Source organism: Centroberyx affinis, unplaced genomic scaffold (genome assembly GCF_046629955.1).
Source record: "Centroberyx affinis isolate AG114_WGS23_722 - 3 ecotype Tasmania unplaced genomic scaffold, CSIRO-AGI_Caff_v1 ptg007210l_1, whole genome shotgun sequence".
In the NCBI taxonomy this organism is placed as follows: domain Eukaryota; kingdom Metazoa; phylum Chordata; class Actinopteri; order Beryciformes; family Berycidae; genus Centroberyx; species Centroberyx affinis.
This window is the reverse complement of record NW_027283646.1, coordinates 130,554-156,635: the sequence shown is the minus strand read 5'-3', so window position 1 is coordinate 156,635 and position 26,082 is coordinate 130,554. Positions and strand designations below refer to the sequence as shown.

Here is a 26,082-nt window from a genome sequence, read left to right as displayed (position 1 = left end):
TGTTTCGAATGTGTGTCTTAGATACTATTCTACAAATGTCACAGTGTTAGACTATGGCTGACTTTGAGGGCCTGCGTACAACATGTAGTATTGTGAACTGATACTCCAGCTACAATTTATTATTATTTTTTTTTTACCTAACTTTTTTACCTAACTTGAAGTTGATGGGTTTTTTCATGTAGTTTGGATGTAGTTGTACTTTTAAGTCATGTTGGTTTGACAAACAACCTTATTAATATTAATATAGTGAAAATGTCATTTAGTTTTCTCATTGTGAAATAGTGGCTCAGAACTACAGTTTCAGAGAGTTTCCCCAACGAGTTGGACTGCATTGCTGAAGCTTCAAGTTTGGGTTGCTGGTTATTTTAGAAATCAAGCGGGAGGGAAAACATGCACAAGGCATGTAACTGATGTTTTAAATAACAGAACATACAGCAATACATTTACTACCGAATGCCATATTATATTATATTATATTATATCATATTATATCATAATATATCATATTATATCATATTATATCATATTATATCATATAAACAAAATAGATTGCGCTCTGCCTCCTAAACGTCACATCAGCTCAGTATCACTTTCTTAGCCATTTTTCCGACGGTCCCTGAAGGTAGCAGAAGCCTTCAAGTCCGTGTATGAAAATTTGTAAACACACCAAACGCTCTCTCGTCCTCTACGCGAATTGCGTACATGTGGATATCCCTGAATGCACGCACGGCCAATTTCGGGCGTACATTCTACCAAAATAACGAGAAAGCGGCGCGGCAATGCCTGTTCTTCGCAGTGCGGGCAGAGGGAGGAGGTGTCGGCAGGGTGGACCGCGATACAACATTATTGACGTTATTCCAGACTGTATACAGAGATATCGGCAATTAGAGCAGCGGTGAACGACAAATCAAAGGATGGGAAGGAGTAGCCGTGGTGGTTTTTACGCCGAAAGCCTTGCTGTCCCTACCAAACACCGACTTTTGTTTTTCAACGGTTTATTCAGGAGCGACTAGCTTGGGGAAAGTAAGCAAGCTAGCAGCAAAGGCTAGCTTAGCAGCGAGGCTAGCTTGCTAGCAACACTGATACCTTATTGTGGCCCGTAACAAATCTGTCAGCTAGCATCCGTCGTATGCACAGAAAGAGAAAATGGTGAGAACATACTGTATGGTCTATCGTTTATTTAGCTGTTTGGCAAACGTTCTAGTTTCATATTAACATGTCATGACTCGTCAACCAGACTGATCCATTGTTGTCACACACTGGGGCATATGTTTGAGGGCCAGGTAGCTAGCTTAGCTTATGCTATAGGGTTGACAACTTTAGTCACCTGGCCGTTGTCCATTGTATGGAGAGAGCTAGACGCCGAAGTCCGTTCCAAATCTTGCAGATTAATGTTGCTTTACGTAACGGCAAAGGTACACAAACTGACAGAACATGACTTGAGACCTTCTGTAATTGTTAGGATCCCCTGCAATTCGGCATACAGATGATCCACCAAGCAACAATTTATTAATGTTAACTTTTGGAATTGGTTGACAGATCGATATCACCCACAGCGGTGTATTTTGGTGGAAGGGGGTAAAGGGAGTAACAATAGTACAGTTCAAAAAGTTGAAATTTTATTGAATAAGCTGCATGATGTATTTGATGCTGACTATCAGCTATATGCTGACTTGAAGAGTGGCTCCTCTCAATTCGTAAAGGGTCTTAAAGTTATGCTCAACCAGGTATGTGTGTTTACGATAAGGATGACTTCCATACGTTTATGGACTTTGGCCAGACTTTCTCTCCATACAAGAGAGTACAACAGATGGGCTAAAGTGAGATTATTTGAACGCACGCACACATACATTTATGAACCATTCACATAAACAAGTTGTCTTCTTTCAACACCATATAAAAACCTCGTAAAACACAACTGTATTTGTCTGCCATTGAGGCTGATTTTTGACAGAGGAGCTGAGTTAGGTGAGATTAGGTAGGTTGGTACATTTTAGGATTGAACAGCCTGTGTCCTAGTTTCCCCTTGAAATTGCTCTGTATGTGGTTTATTTTCTGTCCATCAGAAATTATGAATATAATATTGTCCATACATAATAAAAAGTTCAGTACATTTTTCTGACATGTACCCAAATCTGTCACAAAATAACATGTCAATTTCAATTCGAGAATTTTATTCCAGTCAACAGATGTTTCAAGTCTAACTAAAATGTTCCAAATAGCAATTCATAAAATAATAATAATAATAATAAACGATTGAATGTCATTGCATAGCGCACATTCTGCATCAGTGCCATTTTGGGATCTTGAAAGCACCTGCTTTACTGGACAAATTGAATGAGTGGATTTAAAAGCCACTTATGGTATTGGTGATGATATTTCTCATTAAGATGCCACACCGCTGTCCAATTCAAAATAAGAATTCCAAACTAATTTTGTGGAAAGATTTGTAGATTTTCTGTCCTTGATGCATATAATATCTACTATAATTTTAGCTTTCAACGCCTCACCTATCTCAAAAATGCTGTTCCCTTGCATTAATATGAAAGGACCTGAGGGTCCTCGGTATATTCTTTAGCAGTCACAGGAATCCCATATAATCTCAGACATGTTGTGTAGATAGTTAAATGTCCTTTAACAATCATGTCACTAGCAAGATATAATGTCTCTGCTGTTGTAAATTAAACATTTTTGAGGTGCGTAATTTAATTTGTAAATTACCATCCAGGATACTAATGATTGCTTATGGAAACTGCCCACTTTGATTGAGCACTTATTCACCTCAACATTGCAAATTCAAAAGGAACCAACACCATCAACTTTTAGAGTGATTAATATTCACAGCTTATCCTTGAAATGATCCAATTTCAGTTTAATGTCAGTTTAACGTGTATCTGTCCATATGCAGGTGTACCTGTTGAATCCTATAGAGAACCTGAGAAATTACATCAACAACCGTCCACCGCTGGTCATATTTATGGTCAGCGTCAGTGCTGTGGCCATCGCCTTCCTGACCATTGGTTATTTCTTCAAGATTAAGGAGATCAAGTCCCCAGAGTTGACCGAGGTGAGGAACACCCCCGAGGTTCTTTGCCTGCGGGTAGTTTTAAAACTGGACGAAATTGTGAATTGCTTTATGCCACAAGGATGCATTTGCCCCAGGTTTTGAAAAATATTGCCTTCGCCCTATGATTTGCATTCATTCAGCCTGTTCTAGTTTAACCTGATTCACAGACTGTCAGGCTAAAGAACCATCTGATTACACTTAAAGAACAGAACTCAAGCTATCCTTTACATATAGATATTTTTCTTATATTTCAGTATTCATTTGAAGCTTTTTCTAAACATGATAGTGCAGTGTATTTAAATGGCTAGTAGTACCAAGATGATGCTCCTCAACAATCTTGTGTGCGAATTGTCAGTTTTGGATCAAGCTAAGTTATATCAGCTGCCACTTGTTGAACAACTGCTCGCTTAACCAAGAGTGAGAGCCACACATTGGCCCCCTTTCCACCTGGTGTTAACATGCATCCTGGGTAATTAGACTGTAGTTGGTTTGCAGTGGTTCTCAACGCACTCCTCAAGGACCCCCTGTCCTGAAACTTGTAGCTCCAGCTCTACTCTTGCACACCTGATTGAATTCAGGGCCACACATTCTCATGACACCTTAATTGGATCAGGTGTGCAAGAGTAGAATTGGAGCGAAAAGTTGCAGGACAGAGGGTCCTTGAGGACTGGGTTGAGAAACACCGGGTTGGAGCAAAAATGAATCAAATCCAGGTGTAAATGCACCCAAGACGTATTGAAGATTTGATTTCCCAGACAGACCATCTCCGAAGGTGGTCAGAGACACGTTTGGCCGCATTAACGACAAAGAATGCAATATGTCTCCAATCCACATATGGCAACTACAGTCATGGAAATTAACTTTTGCACACAGATCTAAACAGGAAGCACGCGCAAATACGACAGGCTCCAATAGTAACATGTTGTTCTAAATGGATTGTCAGGATAGTGGTGTATGTGGAACAAGCGAGACGAAGTGTTTGCTGTTAGTATGAAAGGATGTAAATATCCTGAGAGGAAGTGATGGCAATCTGTATTTTGACAATGTAAAGCAAAATCCGGGTTCATTGTATAACCAGAGAAACATTTTGAAGGACCATGCCAGGGCGATTGGATTTTTTGCTCATTTTTAGTTTTTGATCCATTTAATGTTAATTTGGAGTGTTTTTACAGCCATCCGCCACGATTTACAATATTTTCAATCAGTTTTGCCACACCTCTCAGGTTCACTTGCTCCCATTCAATTCCAAATAACTCAGAAAACAATTCCCGAGACTTCTGATTCTGACTTCTGATTTTAAAGTGAAGGGCCGAGTCGAGACAGGAGGGGCCGCCTTCATTCCGGTTTCTCCTTATAAACAAGAAAACGGCGGTTAAAGTTTCCAGTGCGCTACGTGTCCGGTTACTGCTTTTTTCCTCTCCAAAATATCTTAATATTTTATTTATCTATCTTTATGCGGTGACGTTAGAACCCAGGCCCTCACAAGGTCTCACAATCCAGTCAAGCCAACATACATTCCAAAGCAAGACGCTTCCACCAGCTTTAGTCTGTAAAATGAAACAGAAATTGAAAATGGATCTTATACAATTACAGCTTTAATTTGCTGCCTTGTTCCGTCTTCTTTACTGGGAGTACCTCCATAATATTTAGACAGGAAAGCACTGGGAATGCAGCAAACGAGCAAAAAACTCCAATCGTGCTCGAATAGTCCTTGTAATGTCAGGTGCAAATGTAATCCAGCTAAATCATATATAGACATGTTAATGCCATGTATATGGGGCTGTAGATGTTTGCTTGATTACAATCCATTCTCCCTTCCAACGCATTGCGCACTCGCCCTCCCTCAGGACTGGAACACCTTCCTGCTGCGCTTCAACGAGCTGGACCTCTGCGTGTCGGAGAACGAGACGCTAAAGCATGGCCTGAACGAGTCGACCACGCCGGAGAGCATGGTGGTGACCAGCGGCCAGGCTCGCTCCAGCACCCAGGCTCCCCTGCTGCTGGAGGACTCGGGCCCCATCAACATCTCAGTCCCCATCACCCTCACGCTGGACCCCCAGCGCCCGTTCGGGGGCTACTCGCGCAACATCACCCACCTGTATGCCACAGTGCTGGGGCAGCAAGTCGGTCTGACTGGTAGGTTACCGTTCTCTATCCACCGCGCTAAATTTCACTCGCCTGGTCGTGCATCTTCGGAAAGTTTTCTCAGTTTAAGTTCAATGGGAGATCAGGTGGTGGTCATGGAATTCCTGGAAGATCATGGAATTTTGAGAAGTGTATTCAAGACGGGAGATTTGTTAAATTCTCTGGGGAAGTCGGAGAACATCGGGGAATTTTACAAATGCATCAAATTATAGGAATATAACAATGTATTTTCCAACTTGTTTCACACGTTTCATAGCATTAGATGATGTTTTTTAGATTCAGGTTTTCACCACAGTGAACCTAACTGTCATGGGAACCAGATTGTTCACCCCTTAAGAACTTCTCTGAGCTGAAAAACAGCATTGACCAACCAGGAAGAAATACAATTTTGAGGACATGGAAATGTTCCAACTTAGTTATCAGTGATGGAATTTTACTGCCCGGTATATGGAGTGTACTCTATTAGTTGCAAGTGTGATTCTGTTTTGTTTGACTGTAGATTCAAACAAATCAGTGTTACGAACACATAGTCTGTTGTTGGTTAATGAGTTACTAAATTCATCCAGCTACAGTTTCTGTCGAGTGAGAAATTTACACAGTCCATTATGTCTGTATGTTAATAACCTGGACTGTTTTTGCATGCTTGTTGTACAGAGGTAAGTCGCTCCTTTTGAGGATAGGAGTGTGTCCTCTATTAACAGGTTTCAGCTTACCTCTTTGCATGGTGGCTTGAGCTGGACATGGTGAGGGAACAGTGGCAGCGTTGTGTAACACTAGCCTGTTCCCACTGAGTCCTTCTATAGGTTTCAGACTTAAAGGTTTCAGAAGGCTGAGCAGAGCACAGTGCTGTAAAAGGGGAATACCACAGAATTCCAGCCGTTAAATATGTCGTTCCTGTACTTTACAACAATTTGGTTTGTGTTTGTGACGTTTCCACTTTTGTCCCGTGAAACCAGAAATAAGAGCGTGGTTTTCGTTGCCTCTCACCTTTTGATATGTGGAAAGATGGAAAGTTTTGGCTCCTAAATTAAAAGGCTTAGGGGCAGCTGACATGTGTTGTTGCTGCCTCTCATTCACTGCCTGGCCTACCATTGTTGCCTTTGTCTTTGCCCAGTAGAATTACATCAGTCAGCATTTAACTTGTCAATAGTTGTTGTGGTGTGAAGTGCCCTGGATATGCCTTTTTCAAATAGGTCGATTTAATTGGTTATCCAATAATGATTCCAGTATCATCAGTGAATAACCTTAATAAAATGTGGAATTGTTGTGAATAATGCAGGGTCAGAACAAACCGGAAGTATTAGTATTAGTATATCAGTTGAGGGAGACCGTTGTGCTGCATTTAAAGCTCACAGCACCATTTTACATCCCTTCATGCATCTCAAAAATCAGCATTGCCTAAGTTAATAACAGCACAGGGAATTAAAGCTCAAGATCAGACTGACAGAATTTCCCTTCCATCAGTTTATTCAAATGAATTCTACTATAGGCATTTGGCACCAACGACTGCACAAAATGTGCAATACAGAGAAAAATGATTTAACCCAAAAGAAAGCAAGACTCTTCATTACATCTTCGTTAGAATCTTCGTTACATCTCATCCATGGAAACACTTCCACAGAATGATATTTTTTTAATTTATCTGTTTTTTTAATGATAGTTGAATAACAGAAGAAAAAGAAGAATAGAGTACAGAGCAGGCATTTATTGGCTTTAGCACCAAACAAAAAATATACTACATTAACACAAAATGCACTTACACATATTATACAGTTTTATTTTGTTGCCTGCTCGGTTATACATTTGCCTCAACTGTTTCATGCTTTATCAAATGGAAAGTTATTTGGGTCTGTTGTCTTTTGCGAGGTCTCATTTGCTGCTCACTGCATAATCACTGAATAGGCCCATTTCTGAAGCAATGGCAGTGTGGATTTTTGTTTTGGTGGCAAAAAACAAGTGGCATAGTCGCATATCCAATTTGTGTCCTACCTAAAATAATGAAGAAAATAACATGCTCTCTTCTTGCTCAGCAACACATAAATGTATTCATTTACTAAATCTTTGGTCCGGCTGACATATTGAGCACAATCTGTGATACCAATATTGAACAAAATATAGACAAAGACAGGCAGTTACAAATATTGCGGTTATCAAATGAGAACATTGGCCCTGCAGCAGCTTTCATAAGCCGTTCTCTAGTGCACAATGACATGCAATACAATGCAGCAATTTAGAGTGCACAATAGGTTAGTCTATCTAATTCATAAGGGCACACATTAGGGCAGGCATGCCATGAAAACATTGCCACCTCTGTCTGGGATGGTCATTTTTTCAGTGCCACACCTGAATCATATGTCATGCTGGGTTTTCCCCAATTGCTGTTCTTGATGGAGCGCTTGTGTTCATTGATTCTCTGTTTCAGTGGGCATGAGGTCTTCCCAACATAGCCACCCCACACGGCATGACAATTTTTCCATTGCAAGGATAAGTAAAATGGTTACATTTAAACATGTTATTACACTCAAAGTTGCAATTAGCTCCCGACCAAAATGAAACTTTGTTGTACAAAGAAGTACATTGTGTACTCTCTGCAAGCCACGTTAAACTTTTTCATTGAGGAGCCTTGCATTTAAGAATTTTGCTTATAAGAGGATTCTATCAGGGTTTATATAAAAATGTATGTGAAGATGTTGATCCAAGATCTAAGATAGTCACCATTTGTGGGTTAGTACACACCATTCTTTTGACATCTGAATTGGGCTCATCTTGGATTATGGCACAAGGGACTTACATCAAATCCTGTGCATTTGCAAAAGCAGGAGAAAGGCTTTCATTTGACTGTTCTTACCAACATGGTATGTTTCGTGCTGAAAACTCCCCAGTGGGTAAAACTGTACTGGGTCACTGATTTACATCCCCCAAATTGTTTGTATTACATTTCTGAAATCTCATTAATAGTTCTCTTTCTTTCAAAGAGTGTATAACTACCTTGGAAGGGAGACTGAAGTCTGCTAATCTCACGATGCGATTTCCATACGCAATATGGGGTTCACGATTCGATGCGATCACGATACAATGTAATAAATAAAAGTTCAATGACAACAAAGTCCGAGCAGAATTCTGTTTATTTCTGAGACACAAATCTTTCTAGCGATGGCATTGGCTCGCTAGAATGTAAACAACACTTTAAAACTGTCATTACAAAGTGACAATATTATAATTTGGATGGAGAGCTTGTGAAATTGTGATGGTCAAGCGTCTCATTTGTGATTACTACAGCAGAATAACATGGAGCTAATATCACGGTTCATTTTTCTGCCCCACGATACGTATTGTCACATTTTTGTATTGCGATATTGAATTTTGCTATATTGTCCCGTCCCGATTCATGAAAGGTTAAACACTGCATCCATTAGCTGCAGTTGGACCACTTTCCTCATCTGCACTCATCACTTGTTTGATTTCTCTTGTGGGAGTGTTGGCAAGCAGTTGCTTGGAGTCTCGTTGTCCATGGTGGACCCCCGCTGGAAGTGATGCGTCACTGCGCTCGTATTGACATAGCCACATCTGTCTCCAGACATTCCCAGGAGTCTAGTCAGTTTGAAAGATAATCTCCCCATCCCTCTTGTATTCAGATATTTATTATAAATATTGCGTAAGCCTACAAAGTCAACTCTCACACTCATTCGTTCGTCAGTTGAGCAGCTCCAGGCCATGAAAAAAATACTGTTTTGTCCTCTCTGGTGTTTAGCTATAGGAGTTGTATGCATTAACAAATACTCTTTAGACTGTTCTTGGCCCAGATAATTGCAAAGAGAGTGGCACTGCTCTTTAACACCTGTAGTTTTGTACTAGCCTGAGGAGGTATAGATGTCTTTCTTGTTTCCTTTTTTTCCCCTCCCCTCTCGCAATCTGGAGCAGTTACTCCCTTGTCAACAAAAGCATTATGAGAATGTGCACATTTAAGTCACCTCTAGCTGCTTTAGGCAGAGTTCGAATGGGCATAAGCCAGCCCTGCTCATATGGGTGGATTTCCTAGAAATACAGGACTACTTCAAAACAGAACTCAGCTTGATAAAAAGCTGCAACAATTTACTAAACTGTTTGTGTTTTTTCATGTGTCTTCGTGTGTAGGCCGGGAAGCCCATGAGGAAATGAACATCACTTTCACCCTGCCTGTATCTTGGAACTCGGACGACTGCGTACTGCATGGCCACTGTGAGCAGGTGGTGTTCAGCACTTGCATGACCATCACAGCGGCCAGCAATATCTTCCCCGTCACAGTGTGAGTTGGACTGCCTCCCTGACTCATAGGGACACACATTTACATCTCTGACATTCTAGAAATGGGCATTGATTTTAGATTTCACGTTATCAATTGCATTTTACGGATACGGTATTTTTACTTTGTGAATGTTGTTCTAGTAGCGACATGTGCAACACTCATTTAGAAACCCCATTATTGATCTGGATCCATTTTCACATTCATCCAATGTAATTTTCAGCTCAGTCATTTTATTTCACCCACAGCTACTGTATCTGCACTCATGTTCTCACATGGCTGCCCATTAGTACCTGCAAAAATGTTTCCATTATAGCATACCATAAAATTACCTATAATAGCCTTGTTAATAATTTCTACAACCTAATTGACCAGTTATTACTACATGCAATTACTGGAGACAGGCTTTCAATTTGTCTTCACATCAGACCAAGTTATGTCACACCTGAATTCTGTAGAAATGGGACACAAAATGATTGTTCAGCCTCCCACTTCTTCTTCAGCATTGCCCAGGGTTTGAGACCAGGCATTTATTTGAAGTCAGTATAGAATACATAATGAGCAGGCATTAGCCTAATTGGCAGCTAACAGTATGTATCCCTCTGATTAGCACCATTTGATTGCAGATTAGCTCATTTTTTGGTCCCTTGATTACTTTATTAGTTTGTTTTTTTTACATTTTGTTTACCAGCAAAAATAGTCCACTTCTTTAATAACCCACCCACCCACAACACTTTTGCCATAATACTGTATCAATGGTGTCCAGTCAAAGGATTTCAGTCTACATCATCAAATACATGTCGAGATTTTGGCAGCCAGTGAGCAGGGACAGTCAAAACAAATACGATTCCAGGCCCTGTAACTTTAGCTAAGCATGATGGACTTGTCTGCGCTCTTTGCTTTGTAATTTTCCTTCACTGGTCCTCATACCAGGTAAGAACACATAAAGAAACAGCTGACTATGAGCATCGGGGCTTATCGAATGCTCCATCTTATTATCAGAACATCCATCTTCTTATACCCATAAAGTCTTCGGTTTTGGGGTCGTTTCCCGTACTTGTTCAGAGTACGTACTCGCTCCTAACGAACTGCACTGCAGTTTGTTTGGAAGAGGACCAAGAACCATATTTTCATCTTTGTGTGGAAACGCTCCAGAGCGAGAATAAACTGCTTCAAACATGCTTGCAGTGAATGCATCCTGATTTTCACATCTTACTTTTGGTCAGATTATAGGCCATATTTTTCAAACGGCTATCAATGGTGTGATATAATAGATCAATAGAGTGATTCTCAAAATGCCTCCCCAATTTCAGCAGCCTAGTCCAGTTTCAGCTGGAATTCTTAAAGTCCTGTGGACCCCAACAAGAGTCGAGCGTTGTGGAAATTTAATTGAGTGACATAATCTAGAAATATGAATCTTGATTGAGTGCTTGCTTATCTTATATAGAAACATATTCTTAGTCTGTTCAGTGCCACTACAGTGAACAGACTGTGAACAGTGAATTCATCTGCTGAAGAGGGGCTTTATGCAGTTGCAGTCACTTTCCTCAAGAACATTTTTCACTCCTCTGTGGTCATTTACGTAGCCAACATATGTGAGCATTTTTTTAATATATTCTCCCCACCCTATTGTGATGGAATACATCTTGTGGCTTGTAGGCAGCCGCCCCACTGTGTGCCGGAGACATACACCAATGCCACATCTTGGTACAAGCTGTTCACCACGGCCCGCGACTCGGATACCAAGTACAGTCAGGACTACAACCCCTTCTGGTGTTACAAAGGAGCCATCGGCAAGGTGTACCACGCACTCAACCCAAAGCTTACTGTCATCGTACCTGATGTGAGTCACAACCTTTTGAACTCATTTTCTGGGGGGATATTGGTTAGTCCAGAGTCTTTATTCAGGGGAGTTTCTGATGTCCAATGTCTCAGCTGACTTAGTATTGGAGTGTATTGGAGCAAAACTCAATTGAAAGTGCACCCCATGTACCCTTAAGTCCCTCCTATGCCTTATAGTCCCATTGAGATGTATTCTGATATTAGCTTTTATGGCAAAGAATCTGAATTAGAACAATTTTGAAACAGTATTGGGAAAATATTGTTGAAGACGCATAACTACAACCTAAGTGTAACATGACATGAATTGACAGCAATGTAATTTTGACCAATTAATCGATTAATCATTATGTAAAAAACAGCTTTTGACATAGAAAATAGAAAATACAAAATGCGTTTTTACACCTGTCTTTAGGCCAACTCAACAAGTTAATATACCAAGCAAAATTCAAAAGATCTTCCTGCATTCCCTGTCATTGTGCTTGTAGACGTACTGTATTTCAACATTGTATTACAATGTTTACAATGAATACTGTTGTCATTTTGGGTGTAATTCTCCTACACTGGACTTTTCACCCGCTTGCTTGGCTTTCTTCTCCCTCTGTATATGCGGTGAAAGTTAGATTGCAACCTTGTGGTGGTAAATAATTTTAGCAAAAAATGAGAAATAGCACATTGTCGATTAATCAGTTAATATATAATAATATATATGCTTGATCGATAAAATTCTTAATGGCAATTAATCAATTGTCGATTAATCATTAACATCCCTAGTGTGTACTTGAATTTCATACCTTCACATAACATTTTCTTTTCTAGAATTTCATGTTTGTCGTACAACAAAATATGCAGAAAGTCGAGGTGAACCCAAACTTGAGAGCATGATTGTATATGGGAGCTATTCAAGTGTATTTTCCAGGCACGGTATGGGGTCACTCACTCAGGCTCTTACAAGACGAGGTAAATGCTGCCAAACACAAAGCCATTCTGAAAGCCATTTATTCTTGGTTCTATACTGATGGCAGTAGTCTTTTTTCCAGGATTACAATGATCCCATTCACAGCCCACAAGTGGGCACTGAATGTACAGTGAGCATGAAAACATTTTGAAAATATATGCTGTGTCTGTTTCAATTACCCTGTTCACAACCCACTTGAACACTTATGGAAGATTCGGAAGTGGTGCCTGAGACGGCCTTTTCCACCATCATCGACAAAACAACACAGAATAGCCTCTAGTCAAGTTTCAGATTGCAGAATCTATCCAGGCGGATATTGAAGCTCTTTAGGCTCATGGAACCCCATAACCCCAAGACACTTGAAGTTCATGTTTCCCTTATTAGGCGCTTGGGAGGAGTACCTCTATAAGAGCCATATATGAGCGTGTGCGTTTGTTTGTGTGTAATGCTTCTTGCTGTGTGCAGTGCTTAGGGAGCTTAGCTCGTCATACGGAAATACAGCATGCACTCGTACACCAGGCAGTACGGTAGAAGTCAAACAAGCATCAACCAACCAACCAACCTTAAAATGTTTGAATTACCGTACGTTTTTTTTTACTCTTCGCGCTTATTTTGGGGCTAAAATTAGTCTTTAATTTGATTTAAATTGGCATTCAAAAGCTCTTAAAAGTAAAGAGGCATCAAGTAATCTATAACCTTTATCGTCTATCACCTACCATTAGGAATTGGAACAACACTGATAGAATTGACGTCCTCTTACACAAGCTTTATCTCAAGCACTTTATCTCTCCTCTTACCAGGACGACCGTTCCCTCATCAACCTGCACCTGATGCATACTAGCTACTTCCTGTTTGTCATGGTCATCACCATGTTCTGCTATGCAGTCATCAAGGGCCGGCCCGGCAAAGTACGGCAAACCAACCCCGACTTCTGCCCAGAGAAGGTACGACAGACTCCTACAACGATACATTTTTTATGACTGTAAGTTTATTGAAGCTTTTCCAAGAAATACACATACATGCAGTAATGAGCACATAACCACATTAGAGACAAAAAATAATAAAATAATACAAAAACAACAAATGCCAAGGGGGTCTTCATTTCACTATTCATACCTTACAGCGCATTGCAGCATATATAGTGCAACCCCTGTGTGCTTTAAGGTTGGCTATATTTATATTACTTATATGTAGGCTACTAAGTACTTGCCCCACTTTAATGTGTATTTTTCCATCCTGCCCCTCAAGCTGAAAGAGACTTATGTTATAAAAGAAGCCCCCCGCTTTGGTACAAAAAAACCTTCATGGTCTCCTCACCGCAATACCGGTCTGGATCCAGTCTGAGGCATCGTAGTGGAACACTTTGAGGGGAACACCTAGTGTGTATATATATTTAGTCTTGGACACAAGTCCAGATCATAACTGGTGACCGCTTTAATACACTCATGTATCTGGTGCCAGTGAACTTCAATTAGAGGGCAGTGTACCAGAGTCCCAACAGAGCCTTGACATCTCCAGCTGTTAGAAGCATCTTCCCAATCTGTGTAACCTTGAGGGATGATGTACAACAGGTAGTTTCAGCCAAGCAGTCTGATAGGTCAAAGACATGACCGCTATATAAAAACCATAATACCTGGGAAGACGATTCTTTAGTGTGCTTATTGGTTCTTTAGCGCTACTGACAATACTCATCACCATCGTACCCATGAGCAAAGTAAAGGCCGGCCTTTGGGGTGTCGGGGCCACAGTAAAATGTGCCAGCTCAGACCAGTCCAGTGATAAACCATGTTAAGCTTAGACCGGCGAGTTCTGACTCACTGGTTGAATCTGGCCAGCCGGAATGGTTTTGAGTGGTCTGCTGGGTCGAGAACGAAGCAAATTAGATTATACATGTGCAGATTTTCAGTACCGGCCGCACTGTGTTGAATGTCTAAAATTGCTTCATGAGTTTTTGATTGGTACTTTGATTGCTTCAAAGCGATGAGTCCCCAGCTTATATTGTACAGAATCTAACTCCCTATGTGCAGAAGTCTTTATCAGCTGTCATATCTAAACACAAAGCTTGACTATTCCAGAGCCAAGATTGGATGAAAACCCAAATGACTGAGGAGAAGCAATCAGAGCCCCTGAACTTTGTAACAACTTTCCTGAGGAAATAGCTATGATAAGCAATCTCTGGGTCTTTTAAGACTCACTTCTGTAAACTTCCGTTTAATGGATTTCACTGCCATTATGCTATAGTAGTAATGTTCATTTGTTTGATAGACACTCAGATATTTCTGAATTGTTGTTTGTTGTTTTGAGTTGGTAAGCTGCGCCTGAACCCATTTCTTCTCTTTTTCAGGTGGTGTTGTCAGAGGGTTAAAAAGACATCAGAGAGCTATGTCAGAACTTAACTTTAACGTGGACAAACTCGAAGAAATAAAAATATACATACCAGTTGCCTAGTGAACCCCGGAAATACAATAAGGGACACAAAAGCTCTGTGAATGCATTTCTCTTGCAATGTTGGGTTTCTCCAACCAAAGATATATAAGTGCCTGTATCTACGGTGTAAATAGTTGTAGGAACTCTGATATTCAGTACTTTTTTTTTTTTTTTGCCTGATTCCCTTTGTGCCATCTCAGAACATGCAGTATATCAACAGAGCAGAAGGCCAGATCCAAGAACTACACACCCACTTTGCCAGCCGTCATTGGGCCTCATTTACCAAGCAAGATACAAATCGTCTTTTGAAACCACCGAGAACATGGGTTACACAAGCGTTTTGTGGCATTTAGCAAAGGTTTTGGATATAAGATTTGTCTGTAAATGTGTTTTCCCCCCCCCCAAGTGAACAAAGCATGTAGTTTAGTCACTTAAAGTATGTTTGACTGAACTGCAATGTGCTTGAAAACCTGGGCCACGTTGTTTACTTGAGGTTGAGATCATTGCGACTGGTTGAGAATGAAATCTTCTCTACGCATTTGTCATTGCCGTCTAAACAGGGAAGAGAAATGAATGTAGCACTTTTCTCTACACCAGAACCAACAATGTAATCAAGGTTCTGTCAGAATTAAGGCGTCGTATAGGTTTCTTGAAAAGTAGCTCTATGCGGTTTGCCTGTGTAATTACGGCCCCATCATATCTGATAAGTCCTTAACCAAATTTGGTGGAGAAGCTGCAATTAAATGTTTTTATGTGCTGTATGGCCGACTGTTTGTACAAACCACTGTACAATAGGCCTAAGTATTACCAGCACTATTGAACTCATTCATGGTTCTTAACATAGGCTTTAGGCCACAGTAATTTCACATCATCATCATGGATTCAGCATTAACCATAAATACTTGCTGGCTCCACAATGTGGGAACTGTCCACCAGCAATGAAAAAATGTCCAGAGCTCCAATAACAGCTGAGATTCGTCAAGGTAACGACAAATACACAGATGTTTTTCCATGTGTCAGCAATGTTAATAAGAGCAGAGTTATGTTTTAGCATGACTGCACTGTGCACATTAAGAGAACAGCAGCGCAAGTAAGATAACAGTAAGATAAATGAGGCCCATTGTCTCGGTTTCATCCTACTGGGCTTTTCAGCAAGCCCATTTTCAGGGCAGTTAAATGAGCCCTTGCCTATGCTCCTATGGTGAGTGTTGAAAAAAAAAAATTTCTTTCTGTTTTTTCTTTGAGACAAGTGGATGTCGTCACACTGAAGATATGATTTTCTGCCTTTTATTATCCTCTCCCTCTGTGTCTTCATCATTCACCTGCCACTTTCTTTCCCCTGCTGCCAGTCGCCCTGCAGCAGTTTTGTGTTTGTGGCTTCTAGATTTATGTGACCATGGTCCACATGGTCTTCTTTTTTGCACCTGGATGAAGCAAGACATGATCTTGCCTTACCTACAATGGACTTGCTTATTTGAAAATAGGTGGGAGATAATTGTCTCTCTTTCTGACATTAACCGGCCAGTCCCTCCTTCCACAACCATCCTATTCATTTTCTCTCTTCCAGTATTATTAGCCTGTGGCTTGAAATCAAACTTGTGATTTTCCTGTCCTAATGATGTTGTAAATGTCAAATGGCTCTTGAGTTATTGAATTTTTCGGATGCGTTTTGAAGTACTTCTGCTTTTATTTTAAGCGAATCAATATCAATTGCACGTGTTCAAGTGTTTGTATAGTCGAGTGCACCTCTTGACTTCTTGCACATTTTGTGCTGTTTATTTTGGATTTTTGTTGCGTGAGATCTACACTAAAAATTCTATTGAAGTAAAGATAAAATTCTATTTTTGAACAGGTGAATTCAAATATACAATTCTGGTGTGGCAAAGTATACTCCTCCGTTGGTTCAGCTGTACTAAATAAAATACAAAAATAATTGCATTTCTTAAATTATTGTATTGTACAACAAAATGTGCAAAAACTCATTTGGTGTGCATTTGGTGTGTGAGTGTAAGAGAGTTTGGGAAATGCCGGGATGAATAAAGGCGGCCTTAGACTGCGGTTTTCTGAAATCTTCAAAGACTCCAAAACACTAAGCAACTCTTACTGAAATGATGCTTCACTTATTGTGAACCCTGGATTGACCTGGCTGGGCACAAACATAAAATGAGCTCATCTCCCCTAGCTCTCTCCCTGCAGAAGTTTGCACATTTTCACACAAATTGTCGGCGCTCTCATTCAGTTGTGCTAATTCTCTAAAACTCGGTGTCGCCTCGAGGACGAAATTCATGCTTATGGTTCGTAATTTGAGAGCATCGCTGACTCTGACAATCATATATTCCAAATGTACGCATCTTCCCGTACATCTCATATCGCATCACTTCACCATAGAGACAACACAATCTGGTATTACTCTAATTGGATTCGGTTCAGATTTGTTTATTGGCTGTTGTAAACGTCAGAATTCTGAGTCATTGACCATTACACACTGTGTTGTCTAGACGCAACTCTGTTAAAGTTGTCTTCTTAGCTTGTTTAAAAAGCTTAAAAAGCACAGTCTGTGCCCAGAGAAGGTGTAGTGATTAAAACCCAACCTCCCCTACTGTCTCGAGAAAGTAAGAAAAATACCAAGGTGGAGTGACTGCCCACTCCAGGGAATAAAAAAACACTGTCTGAGCCCGCCTTTACTGTCTATTATGTAAGACTTCTTTTTTCAATAGCTACTCTTGATGCATTTTACTTACCTCCGTGTTTTACATTTGTTCCATAATTGATGTACCTACTGAATGTACTTTTTAAAAGCAGCATAATCTAAAGCCGAGATGCAACATTTATAAAAAATAATTCAACCGTAAGAATTCCAAGTGGTTTGAAATTTGATGTAGTTTTGAGTTTTTTTCTGTGTTTGAAAGCCTTTACTTGAATTGACCTTGAGTTAGAATAGCACTCTTATAGGGTTTATCTTTTTCTGTGGCAAAAATGAATTTCTTGTCACTTAATTGTATCAAACACATTGTACATTCTTGTTTGATTTTATTTAACTTCTTTTATCGATGAATGAGTGGAACCGTCTTGGGTTTAGGTCCCAAGGGTTCCGATACCTTAGCTTGATCTTTTTTTTTTTCATTTTTTTTTTTTCACATTGAATAATGCTATGGCTATGTGAAGTCTTCCTAATTCCGATGTTTATCATACTTGAGTATGAATCTGTTGTCGCTTTTATTGTCATCACTCTCTCTTAGGTCTTGTGCTTTCACTGTGGGACTCAGTCGAGTGCAAATGCTTTGTTGGAAGATCTGGCAGCTCACAGCAGGTCGGATACTTTTTGGGGGATGGGGGGGGGGGGTTCTGTGAATGAAGGGAACTTGAAGATGTGAAGCATGTCATATTATTGCCAAACCGTCATTGTCAATGTCAGTGACCGGCATTTACCTGCTACCTATCCCTCCGTATTTGATTTGATTTCCTCTTTGCTTACAAATTGCACCTCCCGATTGCAAATTGCCTTAACATTATGCAGTTTCTTTGAAGTTTGCTTTGTGCTTACTGATCATAAACGTGTCTTCATGGTTTCACATATGATATCGCATATTGTACAACACATTGGCTTTACGAAAAAAACAGAATCCTTGACTTTTATCCCTCCCTGTCCCGCCAGTTTCAGATCAGCAACCGCACTATTTCCATGGCCCTGTAAAGCAATTCTGTTCAGCTGAGGTGCGTTCACCTCGAGTTACCAGGTTTGTTCACAGTGTAAATTGAGAGAAATATATTTTGAAGGACTAGATGCTTGCTGTCATAGTATCTAAACTACTATATGTCACCAAGGACTGGAGTAGCAACAGGGGAGCCGTATTTCTCCTGTCACATAATTTCACATTGTACTCTTGGCTTGACAGTAGGCGTAAGCACGCAGCAGTCTCCAGCGCAAGGCGGCCATTCCACCTTGTTTTCCTTTCTGTCGTTTTTTAGCAGCGCTTAGAGGCAAGTATTCAGCCACTTCTGTGCCTTCTGCACTATCCAGCTGCATTCTGCTCCCTGTACATAGCACCGTAGTTTTAATGTGATTAGGACGCCATTCAAACCTTTTTTCCTTTCCAGTGGAACTGCTGTAAATGATTTCGAGTTGAAATAAACTGTCCTCTGAAGTTCACCATCACTTTTGTGCCCGTTTGTCCGATGAATGCAGTTCCCTTCATTTTATCCCTTCATTATCATTTTTTTATTGAGATTAATGGTCCGTCAATTGTAATGGCTAGAGAGAAAGAATTCACTTTTCTCACAGGAACTAATGTGCCATGGCAGCATCGGGGCATCCTGGCAGTTCAAGGTGCAGGCTATCTACTCACAATGTTATGGGTTTAATGGGTGACATTAGTGGCATGTCATCTCCCATATTTCCTGTCAGTCTCCACTGTATGCAATCTAATGAAGCCGATTCTTTAAATCAGTATCAGATAAATCAATATTGATGATCTGATAGGTCTCACACAAGCATTTTTACTTCTAAAGACTTAGGTTCTCATTACAAAAATGGAGTATGAAGATAAGTCGATTACAAACAAAAATTAAGCCATGGACTATGAGTCAGATAGGCAAAATATCATCCTGACTTTTGCATACTTATTGAGCATTCAGTTAAAAAATGAACACTATTTCTCAGACAAGCATGCACATTATTAGCTATGAGTAGCTTCAAATGCACTGAATCGCAATTTAGTTTACCATGGTGTCAGCGCACTGTCCAAACTTAGGCTAAGGTTATGCTTCTATACACAGGCAGTTAAAGGAATAGTTCACCCAAAAATGAAAATTCTGTCATCATCTCCTCCCCCTCATGCCAGTTGAAACACAGGTGAAGTTTGTCCATATAACACACAGGGAGGTTGCCAGCACAACTCCATAGCAGCCTTCTCCAAAACAACTGAAGTCAGTGGGGACCAGTTCTTCAGAGTTCCAAAAAGACCTACAGTATATTTACACCATCATTTAGTGCAAATCTTAACTACAGCTGATTGATTTGCAACAAATAATGGTGTATAGGTCTTTCTATTCACAGTGTGATTGTTTGGTTTTTGTTTTGGAACTCTAAAGAACAGGTCCCCATTGACTTCAGTTGTTTTGGAGAAGGCTGCTACCAAGTTGTGCTGGCAGCCTCCCTGTGTGTTGTATGGACTAACAAATTTCACCTGTGTTTCATTTGGCATGAGGGTGAGGAGATGATGACAGAGTTTTCATTTCTGGGTGAACTATTCCTTTAAAAGCTCTGGGGCAAAGTAGTCTTTAAAATATTTGAAAACGATTCTAAAATCTACTGGAAGCCAACACAAGTTCATTAACATGGATGAGTGAATTATATGATCTCCCCTCTTAGTTCTAATTAAAAGCCTTGCTCCTAGCTGCAGATGAGAAAGGGGATTAAAGCTGAGGCAAGAATACAGAAGAGTTACACCAGCCAATACAAGACAAAAGGATGAATAACTTTGCCCAAGTCAGAAAAGAATAGAAATGACTTAATTTTATAGATACTGTATCTTTCAGCTGGTAGGAACTAGACCGAACAACTGCTTGGTTTTGGTTCTCATAATGGAGACCAGCCAGTTTTCCTAAATATTGTCAAATGTTTCTCTCTTCATGGCTGAGAGATCCTATCTGTTTTAGGATGATCTTTCATATCATGAGATATATGGACAACAATTATGTTAGCTGAGGTCCCTACCCATTTTAACTGGTATTTTCTTCTGGTAGATTCTTTTATTGATTCATTATACCTTTTACATTTTTGCATATTTGCATTCTAAACACAAACTATTAGTAAAATGGTTGTAACAAGAGGCTAGTATCACATGTATACCTCTTCTTTTGTTGTTGTTCCATGAGTTTCTATATGTCTAATACCCTCATTTGATCTCACCTTTATTCCCAGTATTTAAATTGTCATTGTAAATTAGTGTGAGGATAGAAGGCATCCTTGTTTTACCCCCCTAAATAGGAGACATTTTCATTACTTTGCATATAGGATTTTATACAGGACAGAGAGCAAGTCATCAAATTAATCTAGGGATATATGAATGAAATCCAATCTTTCTTTGTCAAAATGCTATCAGTAGCTTAGTAAATTCTTATTATCTCGAAAGGCTGCCTGATGTTGTCAACTACATACTGTACCTGCCTTGTAAGACAAAAAAAAAAACAGATTTATATTAACTATATTAGGTGACATGTTATTAACTATACATTGTATGTGTATGTTTGCATCACAACATTGCAGTGGAATTGGCCTCTAGTTTTTAAAAAAAGAACTGCATCCTTATGATCACCATTCACATGTTTCAGTGATATGGGGATCCACTCTTCCTGCGGAGAGGGGGATAAGTTTTCCTTTTTAAATGACAAACTGAAGCATGCCAGCAGTAGATATTTAATCCATCATAATAACATCTGATAGACTTCAATAGGGACAGCATTCAAGCCTGTCTTTCCTGACTGAAAGGGTTTGAATTTATAAAAGTATGTCGTTCATTCATTCATTCATTCATTCATTTTCCTATTCCTCTAAAGAGTCACAGGGGACAGGAGCCTATCCTAGTATACACTGGGTGGAATAAATGTATGAATACTATAAATAAATCTGAACTGCTGTGTTCTGGCCACCAGAGGGCAGGGTCTGCAGACATATGGATGAAGTTGGATTTCCTTCTTTTGTCCTTTGCTTTCCCTTTGTCCTCCCCTACAAACCAGCTCCTCACAAACCAGCCTCGGGTTTTTAACTAGTGGAGTCAGAATCGAAAAGCACAACAGCCCAATGGTTGAGTTTGAATTTTACATCAAGTCGGAATCCATGTAATCATCTTGAGTTCTGCAGTGATGAGTTTAAAGGAATAGTTCACCCAAAAATGAAAAACTCTGTCATCACCTCCTCACCCTCATGCCAAATGAAACACAGGTGAAATTTGTTAGTCCATATAACACACAGGGAGGCTGCCAGCACAACTTGGTAGCAGCCTTCTCCAAAACAACTGAAGTCAATGGGGACCTGTTCTTTAGAGTTCCAAAACAAAAACAGCCAAACAATCACACTGTGAATAGAAAGACCTATACATCATTATTTGCTGCAAATCAATCAGCTGTAGTTCAGATTTGCACTAAATGATGGTGTAAATATACTGTAGGTCTTTTTGGAACTCTGAAGAACTGGTCCCCACTGACTTCAGTTGTTTTGGAGAAGGCTGCTATGGAGTTGTGCTGGCAACCTCCCTGTGTGTTATATGGACAAACTTCACCTGTGTTTCAACTGGCATGAGGGTGAGGAGATGATGACAGACTTTTCATTTTTGGGTGAACTATTCCTTTAAGTTTAACTGTCCCAGGAGGGGGTTGCTGTATCTTGGGTTAAGGGCTTTGTCATCTTACCCACTCGAATAACTCTTAGTAAAGCAGTTAAGCTACCTAAATATGCAGATTCCCCTGTGGTAAAAGAAAGTAGATTTCTCTTAGTTTGCAATGCTGAAGGGTATTAAACCCTTGTGGGCATAACTGAAAGCTGGAGCTGACATAAAATACTTAGTCTTATTTAAAATATTCTAATAAAACATCATTTTTTTCTTTCTGATTATCAGTGAATGTAGACATGACCTGAGACAGATGATCCAGCTGTGGCACTGGCAGTGGAAGGTTGGAGGGCAAACTGGTAAAATGGTTGAAGCTTTTTTGTCATACCGCTAGTGAAAGACACAGCCTGAAAATATTCCATTTTGGTGTCTTTGGTGCACACACACTTTTTGAACATTTTGATTGGACGAGTGCTTATTTTCAACAGGAAACATGACACCGGGCCTATCACTTTTCTCCACAACACTCAGCTCCTATGAAATCACTAACCGTTTGAAACATCTGCCCTCTGACAGGTAAGGAGTGATACTTTGTGTTAAGGCCCTTTATCATGGTACAAAGACGTTTGAGGACCAATTTCATAATCTTTCAGACACTGTCCTTGAAAATGTGACCCGACGCTGAACTGTTTTACTGTGTTCCACCAGAGTAGACCAGTTTTCTCCCGAGTTACACGGTGATGAAATACTTTTCGAAAATTGCATTTGAATTTGAAATTTGACGAAGTGTAAATGCTTCCAAAACTACAGCGTGAGCAAAGCTTGCATCGGGAATTGGACTGCTCTAAAACACTCCTCTATCTATAGAAGCCACACTTGTCATACACATATACCTATCAATAATTTAGACACCCAAGTAATTTGAGTATTTTTCTGATTGCATGGAGACCACAGAGGCAGAAATGTGCTTCCCTCTCAGTGGGCAAAATTTATCAAGTAAGTGGTGTTCAGTCAGGGAGCAGGATGGATAATAAATAACCAGACGTATGCTGAGGGGAATGAAGAGACAAGAAACTGAGGCCACTTGATTACTTTCACCACTTGCTTCACTACTTCTTTTAATCAACATTTTCAAACGAGCAGCTGGCAGTGGATAGTGAGTCACCTAGTCATAGTATTCTGTTACATCGCCACACGGCCATCTTGGTAGGAAAATAACAGGCGATTGTAATAAATTAACAGGTGATTACAGTCAAATGATAAACGCAGCCAATGAGTTGTGTGTATTGTAAAGCGCCATATTGGGAGGAAATGCATGTGACATCATGGGAATACTATGAATACATGCAAACCTGATAGAGATGCATTTGTATTTGACCAATAGGGAACCGACAATCATTTGGCAGATTGGAGTTTTAGTTCTACAAATATTTCTTGGAGGCACAAATAAATCTTAAAAAAACAGTTTCTCTGTTCTCAAGTTAGCTAACTGGAAAACTTGAATGGCAAAGAAGGAACTCTGGTCAAAATATAAAACATATAAATGGCAATGACTTCATTTTTTCCATTCATTCATGACCATGGCATTTATGAACTTGGAAGGTCTGCTAGGCTAACTAGCTAACCTAGATCAGTAGTTCTCAACCTTTTCATATCAAGGACCCCTAATTTAGTCCACATTTGGGCCCCAGACCCCCATTTGATGAGAGTTTGTCTCTCAAACCCAAATCTGAGAATGTTTTTATTGTTAGATATGATTTTGTCCAGAATTCCATGACTGTCTGTATTGTAGGTAGAGAGATAACAGAGAAACTATGATCAAAACAGTCATTCTTCTACATTCTCTAATTGTGTTAACTTCTTGTAAATGAAATAATGCTGAAGTTTAGTAATTCATCAATTTGCTGGGGACCCCCTGGAACCCCCTCAAGGACCACTGGTGGTCCCCGGACCCCACGTTGAGAACCACTGACCTAGATAACTTAAGTATCTAGATTGCATTCTTTTTTCAGGCTTCATAATATTAGCTTCCTCCTCTCTTACCTCTTGCCATTTTCACTGAGCTTCAGACTAAAGTTACTTAGCCAGAAAACCTGTGGTTCTTTGGCTCCGCCCACTGAGGTCTAACTCAACCAATGAGATTCTTTCTGCCTCCAGAGCAGCTTTGTCTCCAAGAAATGTTTGCAGAACTAAAACCTCCTTGGGTAACACTTTACAATAAGGGTCACTAAGTTAAGAGTTAGTTAATGCTTAATAAAGGTTAGTTAATGCTTAATAAGCATTAACTAACCCTTAATTAACAGTTAACTAACGTGTAATTTACTAATGGTGTTCATGTTAACAAAGGTATTAATTTATACATTATTTAATAGTCATCAATAATGTATAAATTAATACCTTAGTTAACATGAACACCATTAGTAAATGATTACCAGACATTAGTTTACTAGTTTATTTAGTTTATTAGTTTATTAGTTAACTTAGTGACCCTTATTGTAAAGTGTTACCCCTCCTTGACTAAAACTCTCAATCAGCAACCTGGTGATGTGCAAGTGAAATCTGTGCATGTACATATTATGCATATACATATTTGTGCCTGTGTGCCAGAAATGTGTGTGCACCAAAGTGAAGGACAGAGTTTCAGCCCTCTGTATGGGTCATAATGAACGAGCATATTTGAAAAGGTCAGCCACCCTTGATTTGCTCATTTACACTGAATTCTTGGGTGACAGGAGTGGCAGAGCCTCCTTGGAGCGCTTGTTAGGAGACCATTAATCAGATTTCTCCAGACAAGGCATGCAATTTGGCAGTGATTGTTTCTCTTTTTTTTTCTTTTTTTTTTTTCTTTTTTTTTCATTTACACTCCTACCCCCCGAATAACAACGGGGTAAACAAAGATGCTGTGGGACTGCTGTGCACAAAGGAATGGGCGAAGCTGCTTGTTAATTTCCAATGGATATCCAACTATTATCTAGCAGAAGGAAGTCAGGCAGTTTGAGTCCGGCACACATTATTTCTGTCTCTGCAGATTTTTTTTTTTTTTTTTTTTTCAGACATCCATGATCAAGGAAACAAGCGGCACAGCGGAGGCTAATTCAGCAACAGTTACAGATTGTCAGGGACAGGAGAGCGGGTGGGCCGGGGTGCAGTATGGACAGAATATGATATTGAAAGTGAAAGTCACACAATAATAATTACCTTTATTTATTACGCAGGCTTCCAGAGCACGAAAGTCTGCTAGTGTTTTGACTTTTTCCACCAAAGTTAAGTTTGAACAAAATCATTACCAGGAGAAACTTTTTCAGATTTCTGTATTTTTTTTTTTTTGGCCCTGATTCACTATTTCAGTGGTGTGCACTGCTGCAGTATGCCCTGGATCGAACCATAATGCAGCCTACAAATCATAAATTTAATGCAAGTGTAATTGTGTTAGAAACTCCTGCACTGAATGTTGATGGATTATAATGCACCGGTTGCTTTTCAGTCACCGCGTTCCAATTTAAATGCAAAACCTGTAAACGGGCTCTCGGTGTCCTTAACGCGGACCAAAATATGAACAGGCTTTGCGTCACACTTGTTGAGTAATACTGCAGTGGATTGAATTCTGTCCAAAACACGATTTCTATTTATAATTCAACGATTTATAATCTGTTGACCCATCTCTCTCTCTCTCTCTCTCAGCTTTTTCTCAAATGAAGTTTTGCCCTGTTCAATTTGGATGGCTTCCTGACTCATGGTCCACAAGATGACGTCTTTTGGTTTTTTCAGAACATCCAAAGTGCGGTGACAGAAATCTTATGAGGTGCCTTATTTGTTCAGCGTGTGGAGATGCACATACACACCCAGCAGATATCTTCTATAGCCACTGTTACCTTTTCTTGAATGGACAAGATTTGCTTTTGGTGACTCACTTCTTCAAACAATTTTCCCCTGGTGAGCTGATTTGCCCTGAACTACTGAAATGTTTCACTTTCTCTTTGTTCAGTTAGGAACACAACTTAGAATGTGGACACAAATATTTAGTTATTCTAAGTAT

The 26,082-nt window shown here is 39.8% G+C and overlaps 1 protein-coding gene across 4 annotated transcripts; it reads left to right on the top strand.

The window, feature by feature from the left end:
• Nucleotides 1–816: 816 nt before the first annotated feature.
• On the top strand, nt 817–26,082 carry tmem248 (transmembrane protein 248). 4 transcript variants are annotated; one of them, XM_071513476.1, is made up of 8 exons: nt 817–1,149; nt 2,909–3,067; nt 4,915–5,203; nt 9,347–9,497; nt 11,154–11,337; nt 13,092–13,235; nt 17,958–18,028; nt 25,728–26,082. In XM_071513476.1, the coding sequence occupies exons 1-8, from the start codon at nt 1,147–1,149 to the stop codon at nt 25,774–25,776; spliced, it is 1,050 nt and encodes a 349-aa protein (XP_071369577.1). In that variant the 5' UTR covers nt 817–1,146; the 3' UTR covers nt 25,777–26,082. The 4 variants fall into 4 exon arrangements, with proteins under 4 accessions (XP_071369577.1, XP_071369580.1, XP_071369579.1 ...); XM_071513479.1 differs by lacking the exon at nt 17,958–18,028; XM_071513478.1 differs by lacking the exon at nt 25,728–26,082 and having other exon boundaries at nt 14,636–18,864.